This window comes from Papilio polytes, unplaced genomic scaffold (genome assembly GCF_000836215.1).
Source record: "Papilio polytes unplaced genomic scaffold, Ppol_1.0 DF824292.1, whole genome shotgun sequence".
NCBI lineage: Eukaryota > Metazoa > Arthropoda > Insecta > Lepidoptera > Papilionidae > Papilio > Papilio polytes.
Genome location: NW_013524912.1, coordinates 1,269,851 through 1,288,391, shown reverse-complemented (window position 1 = coordinate 1,288,391; position 18,541 = coordinate 1,269,851). Strand labels below are relative to the sequence as shown.

Sequence of the window (18,541 nt, the reverse complement as noted above, 5' to 3'; positions counted from 1 at the left end):
AACTGACATAGACGGGCATATTATAGGCTACTTTTTTTTAATTCCGCGCTGTCAAAATGGCGACCAGACCGCTATCTCTGAAACGGGTGGACTGATTCGTATGGAACTTTGATAGAGATCTGGTGGTATAAGGTTTGCACGCGGCAATGTGATAGATGATTTTTTTTTCAATCCGCGCTAACGAAGTTTGCGGGGCGACAGCTCGTCTTCCATAAATTAAACAATGTCTTGACATTTTATTATAACTGTTAAGCATTATGGATGTAGATTAATTTGTATAATAAAATTACATACACATGTGGCCAACAACAGCACGTCGTAATGTATTATAGTTTTTAAGTTTTTTTTTTTTTACCAAAACAGTATAAGCCTTTCGTAAAACTGCATTACCACGGTAGTTACTCCAATTTTATATTGTAATTTAACATAACATTTTTAATCTGTAATTTTTTAAACTGAAACAATCTATACAAAATCCATTTTCTATCGAAGTATTCCTTTCCGTAATAAGTTTTTAAATGTATATTTGGTAAAAGCTTTTTTTAAATATTTTTAATAGAAATGAATTAATGCTATTCGCCTCAATGTAAAACCGAATTAATATTATTGAAATTTACGTATACTTTAACTAAATATTTATGAATTTTAATAGTGTTATGAATTTTTATTATGTACATACATTATTTAATAGATAACCAATTTATTAAGGTGTCTGATGTATTTTTTTTTTATTTACGTATACTTGTCAAATATCTTACTTAATCTATATAATGCATTTCTTTGATTAGTATTGTCAAATTATTGCATTTCCAATGTATTCCAATATATTCCATTCTAGGAATATCATAGAGTAGACAACTCCAAATATGAATACACATTAGAAAATCTATCTATACGGGCTTGATTAGTGCCAACAAAGAATTCGAGATCTTAAGAAAAGTGTATATTTATGATTGTATAACTTTATTTTAAAAATGAGACTTGTATTTATAAATGTTAATTTTATTTATTGATAATGTATATTATGTTTCTAAAATGTGATGAAATTATCGTATGTTTTGTTAGTATTAATAAAGTTATGAAGTAAAGAAATATTGGTTCAATGTAATGTAATGTCTTTTAAATTGCCACTTGAATTGTATAAACATTACAAATAAAATTAATTTACTGATTCCGTGGTGTTTTTATTTCATACCTCACCAACTAAAGTAACTTTACTTCACCATCCGAAAACATTAGTCTCAGGCGACCTCACCCATATTCATATTAATTACATTTTTATATAAGTTACCTGTGCCTTTTATAAGACAAGGATTTGGTCAATTATCATTGTCAAGTAAAAAAAATGTAGTAAACATTCAACACTTTTTTTTATGTAATGGTGATGCGCTTTTTGTGACCGTCAAATAAAATTACTTTGAATTTTGAACGGAGCCGTCATTCGATTCTTATTCTTTCCATGAATATTAATTACTAATTGGTCTGAGAGAAAATATTAAAGTGCAATAAGGGAATTAATCAACGAACGCGATCTCGTGGCCTTGTGTCATTATGATCCAATCAGTGACATCCTGTCGGCGCCCTATATCCTCGACGTCACCTGACTCGCTCCTTACCCTACACTCGCGTAATCGCCCGTTCTCGTCCACCTTAATGCATCAAATTGTCATTAACTAATGCTTATTAGGTTTTTAAGAAATGTTACACGTCAGTCGTAACTTTATTACAAGTTTGCAGCAAGTTTGGTATACCACGGTTTAAGACGTAATTTGCATTAGCGAGAATAAAGTACCACGTTTACTTGCGTACAATATGCGTAGCTATTTGTTTATGAATGCACTATTCATTTCCGAACAAATGTATCACGTATTTAGCAGGTCATTGTTCAACAAGCTGTAATTGTTGATCGTTTATGTTGGGTAAGACTAAATATATTGATTGAATGCTCCGAACAGATTCTATGCATAGCAGTTTTTATTAAAGAATCTGTATGAATCCCAATATAGTGTCATCAATGCATTTAAGGAGGAAGTTACCTGTTTGTCATTCTGCTTAAATGCATACGGATTGTAAATGAACTTCATGTTAATCACGCTACGTACCTATTTTATTATTAGAACCGAAACTATCCTTGGCCCATATAAGCTCAGAACCAAAGTAGAGTCAGCAGACACAGTATATAGTAGTATTAAACAATTTTTTTGCAGTTTTTCGGATCAAGGGTTTTACTTGACTTGTAATCTGCTAATCCCGAGTTCCAATCTAGTGGGATTGTCAATGACATAGCGATATACCAATGTGATTTTCGAATTTCACAAGGTACCTTACATTACCTGGCGTTTTTACGGTGAGGGAAAACGTGATACTGCACAAATCCATGAAGAAATTCGAAGATATGTGTGAACAAACCCGCACTGCGCGCTCGATTAAGGCCTAGTCACCTGTAACTAACTCCTCAGGAAAGGCCTATAATGAGCTAATGATAATGATGTTGTTTACAAACCGCAAAATGCTTAATCTATTACCTCTAATAAACTTTTTAATGCTTGTACCTTAAGTACAAGGTTCTTTTTAGAAGGTATGTACAATTGTGGGCGGTTACTTCATTGATAGTAATGAAGACACTTATGACGTATGACGTATTTGTACAACGTAATTGGGACGTCACAAGTATTTAGTTACAGCTGACCACCCATTGATGCTTACATACTCGTACATGTGTCCCCCTCGCCCCGCCACAGGCCGCATGGTTTTTCACTGACAATTGTTCCTCCTATAGTTACTATCAATTCATACATAAATTCTTAATAACAAAGTATAAATATTTAATGGCTGGTTGCGTCGAGTGCATTTATTAAAGAAATTGGTATCAATATTTGCGTACTTACGCGACGTGCACAAACAACAAACATGTTGGAATGTTTGTATTTGCTATGATCTTGATTCTTTATTGACTGGATACGATATAAATTAGTTATCTGGAAATTAATAAGTGAAGCGAAAACGTAAAAACATCGGAAACATTTTGATAAAATTTTTGTTGCACGACTATGAGTATGTGTAAGACATTACTTTGAGATTTGTGGATTTATCAGTTAACTGTTCGAGGGACCGATAGGAATTGGCTTACGAAAAGATGAATGGATTGATTGACTGAAACCATCTTCTATCTATCTATACATATAATAAAATTGGTGTGTCTGTTTGTAATATCAAAAGAAAAATTCCAGATTTCGGGAAGATGAAATATTTGCGGTGCTGATAACGAAAATCGCATTTAATATATGTTTGTCTGTCTGCCTGCAAGCCGGGATTGTTCCAGGTAATCTCCGAAATGGCTTGGTTGATTTCGATCGGACTTTCACTGAAGAGTAGCTGACATAGACAGGCATATTAAAGACTACTTTTTTTTTTACTTCCGTGCTGTCAGAATGGCGACCGGGCCGCTATCTCTGGACGGGTTGATCGATTTGGACGGGACTTTGACTAAAAGATAGCTGGTAGAAGGTAGATGCACGCGGGAATATGATATGATGTTTTTTTGAATCCGCGCTAACTTTGCGGGCGGCAGCTAGTTAAAAAATAGATTACTTAGTACACTCCAATGAGTGTAGTCCACTGGACTGTCAATACAGTCCACAAAGGTTTATTTCAGTTACAGTATTGGGAAGCTGACCCGACATACTCTGATTTTTTCTTCTCTAAACTCTTATTCTTCAAGGTCATGAGTTAGTTACTTCAATCATAGCTTTCATTTAGTGGTTCTCATTTTGTAGTATTCATTAGAACATCGTAGACAGTTTGTCCTAGAGTGGTGCAGAACTAGTCAGAGCAACTACCGCCCCAACTGATCCGTTTCAGGCGTACTGTGGAACAGATCTGTAGGGCATTATCCACGGCGGGATAGGATAGTTCACGTGATGAACGAACACCTGATTGTGTTGGTGTTACACCTTGCGGGAAACAGGCGCGGCGCTGGCAAGACGTCACGCAGGCGCTATAAGTGCGGTGCGCGTGCGCGCCTTCGCAATCATTCGCGAACGCGCGCGCACGCCGCGCACACACCTTCGCATCCGTGTCTCTCAGTGATACCTGTGACATCACTACGACAAAATGCCGAAAAATATTCTAGCGGAAATGGGCTCCCAGGTGGGATTGACCCCCGCCGTCCAGAATAGAAAGGTACGTTAAAGTTTTTACTAATATTTATTACACTATCCGATATTTGTTGATATGTTTACTAATTATGTATGCGAATTTATTTTTTCACGGTGTTTTTTAAACTGTAGCGAATTTTGTTATAGAATTTATCAATAATGTGCGAATATATTCTTATATACTTGAAAATGAAACGAAAATACATATCTTTAGTAACGAATGTTACAAGATTGTGAATAGATAGTGATACCAAAAGCTTCGTGTAAGACGTTAGCTAACGGATTGCAAGCAGAGATCAAGGCTTAGTAAAAAACTAAGCAGTTTTCTTTTTTTTATTCTTTTTTTATCTTACTAGATATTCCAATATTAGCATAAAACCTCGGTCTAATATAACTGATTGAGAAAATCGAGAGATCCATCTTTAGCTATATCTTGTTATAGGACCATTATCTTTTTTTGTCTTTGGGAGACCTAAATGGTCTCTAGTTACGGTCTACACAGTCCATCTGAATACTGCGTTAGGATGGTTTGTGGTGATGTCAGTGCATTACCAGCTGTCTCGTACAAGCTTGGCATTTGTCGATCTCAGTAGACACATTACTGTTTTCGCCCACCTCAAAATTTTTATTTCATAATACGAGTTTTATTGTACCACATCTTTTTTTTACTGATCGTTAGCCCAGTTTTTGTTATGAGTCATTATCAAGTATAAATTGTATCATTCGACGTCGATTGCGATATTCTTTTACCGAGACAAACATTAAACGAAATAATAATGTTTGTAAGAAACTAACAATAAGATGAAACGGTGATAACGGTCGGTTTCCATTGATAACAAGGCAAATGAAAACTCCCGAGCTTACTAGATGTCAAAGGTGGAAAAGAGAATGTTTTATTACATTGTTCCGAAGCCAATAACAACTGTAAAATGTCTCACAATAATTTCTTCAGATATGTATTCAAATGTTCAATAATAAAATTTTTAATCCCGATTCTTTCTAAAGGTACAACCAACTGAAATAAAAGTTAAAACAATTACACGGGACAATTACAAATTTTCGTTAACAGAAAAATAGAAATCTATGAAACCTATACAAAATCTATCGGTCGATACAACGGTAGCGCGGCCACGAGGTCGGACGTAAATAAATCCGACCGACCCAATGTCAATACCGCATTTTAAAATGCAAACGCACAACATTGGGTTGCAGATTTGATCCAGCGACCCGAGAAGTGCAGCGTATGAACGCTAATTGGTATGCGATTGCAGAAAATAGCCATCAGCGACATCTATAGATAGAATATTCTCGTACTTAACCTTCCGGACAGACGCATTTTAAAATGCATTATTAACTACCAGAGCATTGATCGACTTTCAACTGTTTCAATTATTATTCGTGAGCTGCCCTATACATATCTTTATACAATTTTCATTTTAATCGGGGTTGCACAAATGTTTGTTACATAGGTTGTGGTCAGTAGATCTAAATATATACCGATAAAATGACAAAATAAACTGCATAAAGTAAGTACGTACTTCAATAGTTAACTTTGAAATCTTCCTTTACGTTTGTTGAAATACTTTGAGAAATGACATGAATCATTCTCCAGCTCAATAGAATAAAATTTTCATCTGAAAATTTTGTTTCGCAATTTTCACGACAATTATTTAATACAATTACTAGTTAAATTTCCAGAACTGCTATAACCCGTCGTTCTTGACAAATAAACGTGTATAAAGAAATAGTTTGATATATACAGGGGATTTTAACAATTACCATTTTCGGCGGACCAAATCAGACAGGCTTAATAATTTAGCATATCTGCGGTTCGCATTAAATCTTTTTTTCATTATTTTGACGATAAAGGTTGAATTTATGATATCTTTAAAAGTTTATTTGTATCATTTGCCCCACTACCATTCGTGTAAAAACTTAGACATATTTAATGTTGAGATGTTTTTTTTTAATTTATTCTGTAGTTTGTCCTCTTGCAGGTCATTGGTCTGTAACATAACGACTTATCTTTTCGTTTTATTTTAATTCAAGTATTGCTAATTTGACAAAGGTATCAGTTGTAGGTATAAAATTTTTATTGTAAACAATTTAATAAGGCATCTAAGACTTATTTTTCGCCTAGTTTTTTGTATTCTGGATTATGTATATGGTAGATTAATATATTGGTAATTCGACTGTTTTCAGTTCAATGTTGGGTTATATCATAAGTCGGAGCTAAGTGTAGTGGAAAATTATAAAATATTATAATAAATTATTGTTTTTAAGTGATATAAACAAGGGGTTGATAGTAGCAGTGATTAAGCTTATGATTTATGAACGGCTCGTGAGGACATCGCGACCGGACACAAGAGGTCTGTCGCTTGCGCCAATGAATACCACGTTTGTTCGCGTTTCGCTCATCCTACTTTAAAACTGTTACGTCGCCATATTAAACATTGTTATCTTTAGAACTCTGATTACGTCAAAACAAAATAATAAATTACAATTAATTTACTTTCTATGATGATTCTAATTTCACTCGGATTTTAACTTGAATATTAAATTGCTATTGCAACAGCAGATTCTTTGCAAAACTTGTGTCTACAATTATTAAAAATATTCTTTGGGCAAATTATCACTTAAATATAGGCGGGATCGTGGTCAAGCGCTAATTTTTAAAATCATAAAAAAAAGAACCTGGGTACAGCGATTGAAAATTAGCTTTGAAAACATTTCGTGTTTCACTTTTTAAATCTCTTCTTTTTTTGGAAGAATATAATTATAGACTGATTGTATGTGACGATTTCTACCATTATTAATGTACCTTACGTTAATAATTTAATGTTATGTAAGTATATATAAATTATAGTAAAGTACATAACGTCATTACTAGTATAAGCAAGGTCATCTCTGTCGACATTATATTTAATAGCAACAACAAAATAAGATCTACGAGGTCACTAAACATCTTCGTTTCGTCGTCTTGTGTGAGTGTAACCGGATTTTCGTACCTCTGAACCTTAGGGTGGGACTGCGGTTAACGGACAGCTTTAGGTAGCCCCTGGTGGCATTAAAGCAATCTGTGCTGCGGCCAGCTGTTTACCGGCGAACGAACTGATGATGATTGTTTGTTGGATTGTGTGTACGTACAAATAGTAGTTGAAGTGAACATGTCGACTACCCACGGCCACGTAAATTCATGTCTCAACCTACTGGCTATTCATAGATGAATGGTTGAGCTATATGCAGTCTCTATTTCTATTCAATTTCCAAACATTGCAATTGCCAAAAATGTATCGCCGACGACAGGTGGCGCCACATTTTACTCATATAAATTGTTGTCTCATTATTAATGGAAAATAATGCAACGAGAAACTGAGTAATAATCATTTAAATCCGTAAAATAAAATGTTTGACTTCTGCACAATATAGAAGCTAGAGTATAGATTTATTAGTTTTTGCATTACTTTTTCAAAACATGTTTCTCTCGTAAATTAAAATGACACAACAGACAATATAAGGAAAAGCCTTCGACGATACTTGTTTTGAAACGTTGGCGAAGTAAAAAGATAAGAACTCAAAGTAGCGTTTTAAAGACACAGTTATAGATACTATACCTAGACTCAAATACAACTGTATCTGTTTTAAATAAACATTTTAAATTAAAATAGTACATGGAGAGGGAGAACTTGAATAGATTATCAAATATGGTTTCATCTGTCGTGCTTTCGGTGTTGTGCTTATAGAACTACGATATAAAGCAAACAGTCGAGTTGAGTGGAGTCGAAATCGCGGGTAATTCGCGCGGCCGCTTATGATGTTGCAATTATCGTCGGTGAGTAACGCCCGACTTGCCGCCGACTGACGAGCGCACGCGGCCCGCGCCTCCGCATACCGTTATTTCATAGCCAATATCATTACCAACTAAATACTCCAATGTACTTTGTCACGGGATAGAATTTTAAACACTAACCGCGAATAAATGTTACCAGGCTATAACTATAATTGCATAGGTATAGTTAATCAACGGGAAACACCCGGGGAAAGTGTTCCCCGTGGACCGATAGGACTACTGATGCATCGGAATCGAAACCCCCATAATATTTGAAGTATAAAAGAATAGCAGACATACATAGTTACTTTACTTGGAAATATGTCTTCGTAACCTTACGTTTTAGGCTTTGATATTTATGTTTTATAAGTAATTGGTTTAAAAATAATTTTACCTTGCGATAATTTTAATAATAATATGTACCTGTTAGGTTTTGTACAAAAGGGCGTGTCCTCTTTTGTAACGCATGAGATGTATAAAAGCTTTGGAATAACCAGATCGAGTGCAGGTTTATTGTTGAAAATCTCGCAGTATTTCACTTTGCTATTGCTGATGTCAATCTAAACTTGGATACGGTCAACATCACGATCCTATGTTTGCGTACTTATTATAATACATATTGCGTTCTTGCGGACGCTCGACGATTATGAACTGCCACTATGTTGTTGGTGTGTTTGCTATTTTTCCTCGTCTAATCACAGTAATTTTCCATTACGGCGACCAGCCTCGTTTTTTATAAACATTTTTCGTGTTCTTATATTTATCGTATTGTCACTTTACACGTTCTGGTAGTTGGTCGGATACTGAGCGGATAGTTTAATATTAAAGTTACCTGACCAGTTCTGATTTCTGTGTAGATCTAATTAATATTTAATCATATTACTAAAGTGCCAATAGCCTAATGGGTTGGGGTACGGACCAATCTTACGGTCGAGGTTCGAATCCCACCATTCGTCTATTGTCATGAACCATATCAAAGCACAAGCCTAGAGCTTAGCTGGTATGGTTATAGGAAATATTAGTACAAGTAACTAGTAATATTTTTATTTAAATAAAAAATATACATGAAAATGTTTTTTTTCTCAGAGTATTATTTTAATGTTATCCAAACTTCTTTTTCATTACTTAATTTCTTAGTAAATTGTAAATATCCTCTTCAATTTGTAACTTCTAGTAACGTTCGATAGATTTTAACAGTTAACGAGCAGCTTGTAGTCGGGTTGTCAGCGGCGGAGTCCGAGGAACAATTTAAGCAATCTGCCGGCGGCCGAGTTCCCGTCACTATTTACAGAGGTACAGGGACAACGCTAAGGTCGCGCTAAAAATAATTCTTGTCTATAACTAAAGAACGCGCCGACAAACGTCGGGAGTCGGCAGAGGACGCTAATGTCTTATTAATTTATGCTAACCTTGTTAACAACCCGACTAACCCATGAGGGTAATGTTTTCGTGAGTATGTTTTTATTCGAGTTATACCTAACTACTGATTTTTTTGATCGAGTGTTAAATTGTTCCCTCATATGTGATACATTCAGTGGAGTTCTTTTGTTTTTGAATCAAATAATATTGTTTTTCTCAGAAGTTTACTTCAACAGCATTAAACAATTAACTTACTAGATTACGATGATTCGTATAGGACATGAATAGAATACGCAAATAATTACGTTTTATGTTGACTTTACTTCATTCTTTATAATCATACTTCATACTAATATTATAAATGCGAAAGTTTAGATGGATGGAATGTTTGTTAGAGTTTGTAACCTAAACGGCTGTACGGATTTTGATAAAATTTGGCATTGACGTAGAGGATAGTTTGAAAGAACACATAGGCTATTTGCATTTGATTTTTTTAATTCCGCACGTACGCAGTCGCGGGCGAAAGCTAGTTATGTAAATAAATAAATAGCAGCCAGCTTTGACGCTACTTTATACATGTTCTGTTTTACTGAGTTTTACGGAGATAACTAGTTAATTAGATAGTGTAGCAATAACAAAACAGTGCAAGTACTGAACACCTTTGCCTACGCTTTTCGTAGTATTTTTAAGACCTTATTCTTAAATAAATTGTCGCAATATTGATTTCTCGTCGGGCAAAATATAACCATTTTTCCTATCACATGGATATTTAATTCTTTTTAATTCTCCGTTTTGTACATAGGTAAGTTTAATTTATTATTGCTGCTATGTTATTGTACCTATATTATATCAGTTATCGGTCAATTGGATTCGGTGGCGACAAGTGCATGTCAAGTGTTTGCGCTGGAAAATGTCGTGAATTCGCACTATTTTACAATACTAAATGAAATTCTCTGAAATTGCAATGTTTGTCATCACCCTAGACCCCTGTAGCAAGATTATTTAAGCAAGTATTATATATATGTAGCAAGATTATTGGTGTTTGTAATAATCAAAATAATCAAATGTCATACAGGAATAGAATCAACTATTAGGATTGGTGTCATGATCACCATCATCCCAAAAAGTCAGTATTGAATCTTCCTATTATTACCAACAAAGTTACTACTACAAGGAAGGTTCACAACCCCAAAAGCTTAGAAATCCTCTGATCACCATATAATCTGCATCTCGTAAAGCCTAAAAAACCCTCCTTTGGATGTAGCCAACGTTAATGTTGTACAATAAAATTGTATGATAAAATACTATTTATACATAAAAAAAATGTTTGTACACAAGAATAGTTAAAGCATTAGTCATAGTATTGCGGCAGTTGTTTCGGTAGCGAGGTGGTCGCGCACTCCGCACCGACATCCAACGTTACACAGCCAATGCCACGACCACGCAACTACACGTGGAAAATAACCTTAACAAATATTAACTGTTCAATTACCTATACATTATTTGAATTTTAGCATTCTTATAATTTTCAGCTAAGTTTTGTGCTAAATTAGGATCCTGTTATCGTGGATGAATTCGAACTCACAACAAGGTGATCGGATATTTACATATTTTAGATAAGGCTGTTGGCGTTTCATTTAGTTCTGAACCTTTAATATACGACGTCTCTGTAAACCCCTAGAGGATAATTTGATCTTTATTTACATAATTTATGTTATACTTATCAAATCCGGCTCGATGGACCAAGTCATACCGTCTGATGTCATTTATTCAAACGCCGACTTGCACAGGCAAACATCAAAACTTGTTCTATATACACCTGATGTTTTCTTTTGATTGATCAAAATGCTTTTTATTAGATTTTTATCTTAATGTTGTAAACAATGTGTTGTTTTTCATATAATTGTCACAGCTTGTAAAAATCACGATTCGCAGGTACTCAACTCTTTAAAATGGAAAATGTGGAAATAAGTTCAGATAAGTTTCTTCGTAATCTTAATGGAAATGAAAGTGTTTAATATGTGACGTCCTTCACACCGAATGAGTTCATCAACATTGTAACACAAGACCTTTTGTAATTTTGTACATTTTACATATATAATTAAATTGATATCGATTATTTACCTTTCGTGGTCGCAGTCATCAAAACATGAAACCGTTTCTTTTGTTGTGTTCTGAGAAAAACTAAAATAAATCTTTTCATTCGCAGTTTGCACGAAAATTAAGAAATTGGCGGCAAAAATTAGCATCTGCATGTCAATGGAGCTTTATTTAAAGTTATTATTATAAGATATGTTTTGATTCCAAATAAAGTATTTTTCCACGCTTTGTTTGTTCTAGTTGTATTGCGGTTTTAGGACTTAGTCATATTACAAATTAACTGCGTAAATAGCCTAATGCTATCCTAATAGCTAATAATCTGCATACAGTTTATGGACATGTGATTATTGAAAACAAGTGATTATTTTTCATAAGAGGACCGCTGGTAACAAATACACAACAGCTAAATCTTACTTCTTACTTATTAATATTATAAATGCGAAAGTTTAGATGCATGGATGGATGGATGTTTGTTAGAATTTGTAGCCTAAACGGCTGAACGGATCTCCATGAAATTCGGCATAGATGTAGGTCATAGTCTGGAAGAACACATAGGCTACTTTTTATCTCGGGAATAGTTACGGTTCCCGTAGGATTAATTAATTTAGTTTTTTAATGTTTACTCGATCATTCTGCAACGGTATAACATATCTTATTGAAACTTAGCACAGATATAAAACAAAATCAAGAGTACACATGGGATAAGATTCATCCCGGAGAAATGACGGGTTCCCGTGGGATACGTAGCTGTTTGTTATTTATATAGTTCGTATGTTTTCTAATACCACGCGGACGAAGTCGCGGGCAACAGCTAGTGTATAATAAAAACAGAATGAACATTTAAAAATCCCGTTTATATAAAGGGATTTAAAACTGTTGACCTTAAGTCCTGAGCAATGCTGAGAAATGGCGTAACCGCAGTATCAAACACTAACGCAGAATCCTTCGTAAAGTTAACTTTTCAAAAATTCTTTAGACGTATCCATCTAGTGATGTTCACATCTATGTAGTTACTACTTAGGTAAAAATCTTTTTTATTTCTTCTAAAAAAATATGGCCATTTGTTTACTTCATTATTAAATTCAGTCTTGTTATTACTTTATGTTTTGTTTTCTTTGGGGCACCTTAGTCAATTTTCTTTTTTTACAAAGTCCTTGCTTTTAAGGTTTCATGATGGGTTAACAACCTCATTGCCATAAACAAAACATATGAATCACGATAACATCTTATGTATACATTTGTGTGTATTTTTAAAGAAAAACAACTACCATTTACATAAATAACATAATGGATGTTTTGACATTGTATTACTAGGCCAAAAAACTGTTTAACGCTCTACACAACTTCAAAATTGCTACATTTAAGTAATTATTATAGTAAAGACTCACAGAGTACAATTTATGTAATTGAACAGGTGTGAGCTTGTGTTTGAAATAATTGCAGAAGATGACGTGTAATTTCGGTATTCCTAGCTTAGACAGATATGCGATTCAGTTTTACACTACTACTTGAAAAGGTTTCTTACTATGACTCCATTTAAAAACATTTTGAATACAATTTTAAGGTAGCGTTGGTTCCAGCTAACAGTTTCCATCTGGACCTCCAACTGCGGAACTCACTGAACCACTGTATTTATTTAATTTCAAACTTACTACTTACGATACTTAGAAGGGGTTGGGCAGAAATCATTTTCGTTTGTCCTTACAAACTTCTAACCTTCTACATTCATATATTCTCGTCCATTTCGAATGCTTTAATGCCGCCCATTCTTAGCATCTGACGCAGTAAGTTATTCAAAGGAACTTTATAGTTCTAACGCTTTTTAAATTACCTTTGAGTATAAACTGGGTTTATTGAAAACTCAATGGACATGTTAAGTTCGTCCTAGGAAATCCCGCCCATTTTGATTATGTTTTTTTCCTTTTCGGTTTTACCCACATTTTCCTTTAGTAAGAAATGAAACAATTACTATGCGACATTCGTATTGATATTAATTTTATTATAGGTACATATTTGTTTTTTACTCGATTGGTTTACCTTTTAATTATATCATAACCTTGTAGTTAGAGTGTCTACTTTATACGAATGATTTCATTGAATATTTTGTGACGTCTGGTTTCGAACTTATTTCTGTAGATTAAATGGTGGGAGTTTACCTTTGGGCCGCTTAGCCCAATGAGATAGTTTTTCCACTGGGATGATCGAGTCGAAATATATCCACGCAATCAATCAAAAACAAATTAACATATCCGATTGGGCCACACCTTTTGGCATTGGAAAACACCCTTAACGACTAAACTAATTGAAGATTCAGTCATTTGTATTTTAAGATGATTCTTATGCAATAAAAACTGCAAAAATAATTGGGCTTTTATATAACTTTTCAAGCGTAGTTAGTCAATAGCTGGTGTAACTACGTTTGTGGTGTTTAGCGAGGGTGATATCATGGCACGTATACGTGGCTGATGCATCACCTCGGGACAATTAACATCATCACTCTTCGCCTCATTAACATGTTATCTCACAACTTTTATATAACGTACGTAACATTTTCTATCACAGATTTTTAGGTTCGTATTTTCTTCTTTTTTTACTTAAAAAAATTAATCTATCATTTCCAATGAATGCAATATTTACAATAAATGCTGATATATGGAGTATCTTGCATCTAATCAACAATACAACAGGTTGTGATTTATACTTTGGAATTTCACTTACCCTCTGGGTTTATTTACTCGATGATAAAGTCAGTAATGTTTTAGACAATCAAACGAATTCTACATTTAGTTTGAGTGCTTGTTGAGATATCGTAAAGGATGCGATTATCGAAGACATGTCCTCTGTAAACAACAAGAAGTGGCGAACTGAGGTCGACTGTGACGCCGAGGGCACTGCACCGAGTGTTAAAATTTCATGTAACTAATACTTATCAGAATATATTCATTTTTAAAGCACTGAAAGATACATTTAAATTAAGTCTACATGTGACGCTGAACCATATGTTAATGATGACATGCATTCGAATATTTTGGATCCTGTTAGACTCTAAGGTCTGGAAAGGGAATGCATTACTAGGGTTGTAACGGAAGCCATTTTAATGGAAGCGGATGAGGATGCGGAGGCGAAGCGCTTCACCTCTGCAGTAGCGGAGGTTTACGGAAGCGGAAGCGGACCCGAAAAATAAAATATTGATTGCGATTTATTAAAGAAATGAAAACTAAAACTACGTTAATTCAAAATACAGATTGGTACACAATTACAAGATACAGTTTATTATGCAAATATAATGTATAACAATTATAGTTAGTTGAGCTAGCACGCCCGCTCCGTTATAACTCCGCATAAGAAATAACGGAAGCGAAATCGGATGCGGAGTTACTATTTCTTGCGGAAGTTACGCACTTGCGGATGCGGAGATCCGTTACAACAATAAAAATTACATTACTTCTACTACTAGCAAAGATGAATCATAGATAAACTCTGAATACTTACCTCGAATTTTTTTTAACCACAGCTAATAATGTATTTTTTATCGTTCAATTTAAATTTGCACGTGTGATTAAAGGACAACCGGACTTACCTATTTACATAATTATATATGAACACGCGTATCTATAAACCGATCGGCTGAACACGGACATCGTAAGAGAGTAATTTGTACGGTGTAAATACATGCCGTTTGAAAGGAAGGTCGAATGAACTGTGTTGATTTAATTAAACAGTACCAAGGCACGCATAGATGTCTACAACAGGTACTTTACTTCATAATAATGCTTAAATGCAGAAAAAAATTTAATACTGAACTAAAAATATGCAAAACATAATTTTCTGGCCTTGCTCTGCGGTAAAAAGCCAAACATAAGATGTTTATAGTTACAACATGCTGCAATATTACCATAAATTTCAATTGACGCGACAACTATACTGCTATCTCTTTTCTTTTCAAGGAGGATGAGAGGGATAATATTTTTTGTTATACCACCTAGTTATATTAATCTGAAGACTCTACCTTATTCGAAGGCAATCTGCAAATTTCTATAGAAGTTGCTATCAAGGGGAAATGTTAGTAGAAACTTCGTAGGGCAAAGGCACGAAGTGGATCTCGACGCATAGTCTTGTATGCCATTTAGCTTAAATGTTTTTGGATAAATTTAAATGTTTAAGAATTGTGGCACGGCATTGTACGCTACAGGAAAACCTTTAAAAACAACAAATAATCTCGTCTAAGTAGTTTACCTTCACTTTTAAAAGATTTTCGCCTGATACCAATTGTACGAGTAGCAAGTACAATACGTGTTTATATTTAAACCCAATGATTAGAAGAGCTACCAGTTCTGGCTGAAAATTTATTTGTCACGATTCTAGGTAAAAAAAAGTAAGTATAGATTGTTTTTTCACAATGTTTTAGTTGTGATTTAAGAGTATTAAATCTAAGTTATATATTTTTTTCTGTAAATGGAGTTAATATTTTTGTAAAATGAAATTAGCAAAATCAATTCTTTACACACACATGTTTTTGTTTTAAATGATTTTCTAATTTAAATTAGTTAAGTTTTTATTGGTGTTAGTGAATGCAATAGAGGTTGTCGCGCGTTGGTTGATGGTTGTCGACTAAGTTTCGAAGGACGACCGCATTTGCTGGCCGCAGCCGAACTATAAGCGTCAACAACATTTACAAGAGAAGTGTGTAGTCAAGCCGAATTTAACCTGTCGGTTATTCAACTGTCTACTTATTTGACTATGTTACTGTGTAAACCACTTGTGTGAACAACTCTGTAGGTTCGCAAAAGTTGTCTCTTTGTTATGAACTTGATTATTTAGTATATTTCTTGTCACCTTGTCAACTACTGCTAACCTCGATATTTTTTTGTTGTTTTTTGTGTTCTTACAGTTGTTAAATATAATACACTCAAAACAGGTTTATTAGGAAACGTTGCATATTATTACAGATACCAAAATTTTATACCATTCAATATACGGCACTAATAAAAAAATGTTGACGGTTATTTGTCAGAATGAGCAAGAGTCTAATGTTTACTTTAATGTATTTATTTTTCTCATAGGTTTTTTTATGTATGTGTATTTCATTGTAACATTTTGTGTCCTTAAATCTAAATAAATTCAAAATCTACATTTATTTAATGTTAACTTAGTTTAGTATATTTCTCTATATGACTAATATTGCCACAAACAATGCTCTTATTTCACTCAATCATTTTAATATTGATCAGATTTTTGCTACACAAAGGCCGCAACTCTATTGATTGTCGCTATTTGTATTTATGTTTAATTAACACAATATACTTATACTGCTTATATTTAGTCAGAAAGTTGAGGACCATACGGGATTTAATGAAGTTTACATAAATATTAGAGATCGTTAAATCCTGTTGATTTTCGGATTTCCTTTCTTCGCTCTGGTACTTCGTGAAGTCAATGACCTCAGATACGTTAATAAGCAGCATGGAAATTATATATTATAATATGATGTTAACAATTACCATCCAGTGTTACAAAGCCTCAAGTAATTCGTTTTTGCCTTGTTCAAAATATTATTTGTTACGCAGAAGCTGTTCAAACTAAATTGTTGCTATGCGGTTGATGTCATGTCATTTTAAATTAGAACCAGTCTTGTCGCTCGTTAATATGTTGCGTTAACATTTTTAAGCTTATTAAATTACATATAAACTATTATAAACCAAACCGTTAATTTCTTATTTATTTCAAAGCTTTAAAATACCGTCCTTAGATCAAATCTAAAGGTAGCCAGAGACGGAACATAGTTTGCTGCATTATTAAGAATTCAAGTGTTCGATCTCGCAAGAACGACGCATGGGGCATTGCTTACAAGTAGTTTGTAACTTTAGTAGATAAAAGGGCAGTATGCGTAGGCTGTGCGCGACTGAACCAGTGTCGCGTCAGCGTGGGATGCCTAGTGTTTCCTTGCAATTACTACACGGCCTTGTCTCTTCCACCGACCGACTCGTCTCATTCCGATTCCAAAAGCGTGCCATTAATGAACACTTTAGTACGCACAGTGTAACGATAAGATGATTCTTTGCGCCAATCAGATGAACTAAAGAATAATAAATTCATTGTATTTGTAGACCAACCATACTTATTGTCAGGTGTTAGTACACAAGTTAAGTTTTACATTCAAAGTTCTGAATTACCTACTGACCTCAACAAGTAATATCGTTAAAAGAGATTATTAATACCAACATTTTCATCGCAAAACAAATCATGTAGTAAAATAATAGTTACACTATACATATTTACAAAATAAAACCAAAAGGGGGTGAAACTCTAGAGTTTGAAAGGCATTTAAATTTAATATTAAGTATCTAGTTTAGGTTGGGTACTTCCCCCGGTAGAAGTTCATTTGAAACCATGACCTTCTACGCTACATTTCATTTGCAAAGATTCTGGTTTTCTATTTAAACATCGAAAATTATTGTGATTTTTCAACTGTCGTTTAGTTTTGTGTAATTTGTATGTTTGGCCGCTAAAAAGAGGACAGAGATACAAGTTCACAAATCATTCGCCACGTTGTGATACACCTGGTATCAAAAACTATTGTCTACTTTTTCATATTAACTTGATTACGCTAGGCTATAGTAGTATTAAACATGATTTGATTGATGCGACGTTCTGTACAGTTCTGCGTCTTGCTTTAAATACTTCGTGAACTTTGCTCATTGTGATTGAAGGGCTCTGGTCGGTCGTTTTCGTAGCAGGGTCACGACGCATTATATTGCAATTTTACTGATCGGCAGGATGCTTGCATTAACTCGGCGACAAATATACACTCGTCTCCTGTCCGGCCTTAATTGGATTAGCTAACTCCGAAACTGATATTCCTTTATGTTATTCTCAGCAAGTGACTGAACACTCGCTTGCTTGGTTTTCTGCTTCTAAAATGTACTAAAGCCTTTCACTTCCTTATCTCGTTACTTCACTGTACTAAATAAATTTGTAAGCAAACAATTGAAGATCGTAAAGGATAATTGTGTGGTAAGCTTAAAGCTTCAATTTAATTTTAGCACTATAAGGATAAAGTGTAAGGGACTTCCCCTTGTAGATTTTTTTTGCGGTT

The 18,541-nt window shown here is 34.2% G+C and overlaps 1 protein-coding gene across 1 annotated transcript in view; it reads left to right on the top strand.

The window, feature by feature from the left end:
* The first annotated feature begins 4,019 nt into the window (after positions 1 to 4,019).
* The window catches only part of LOC106103228 (proton-coupled amino acid transporter 4), a 28,836-nt gene continuing 14,314 nt past the window's right edge, over positions 4,020 to 18,541 (top strand). The window contains exon 1 of the mRNA XM_013282925.1: positions 4,020 to 4,182. Within this exon, the coding sequence (XP_013138379.1) occupies positions 4,114 to 4,182 (69 nt within the window). The 5' untranslated portion in view covers positions 4,020 to 4,113. The remainder of the gene's footprint in view (positions 4,183 to 18,541) is intronic.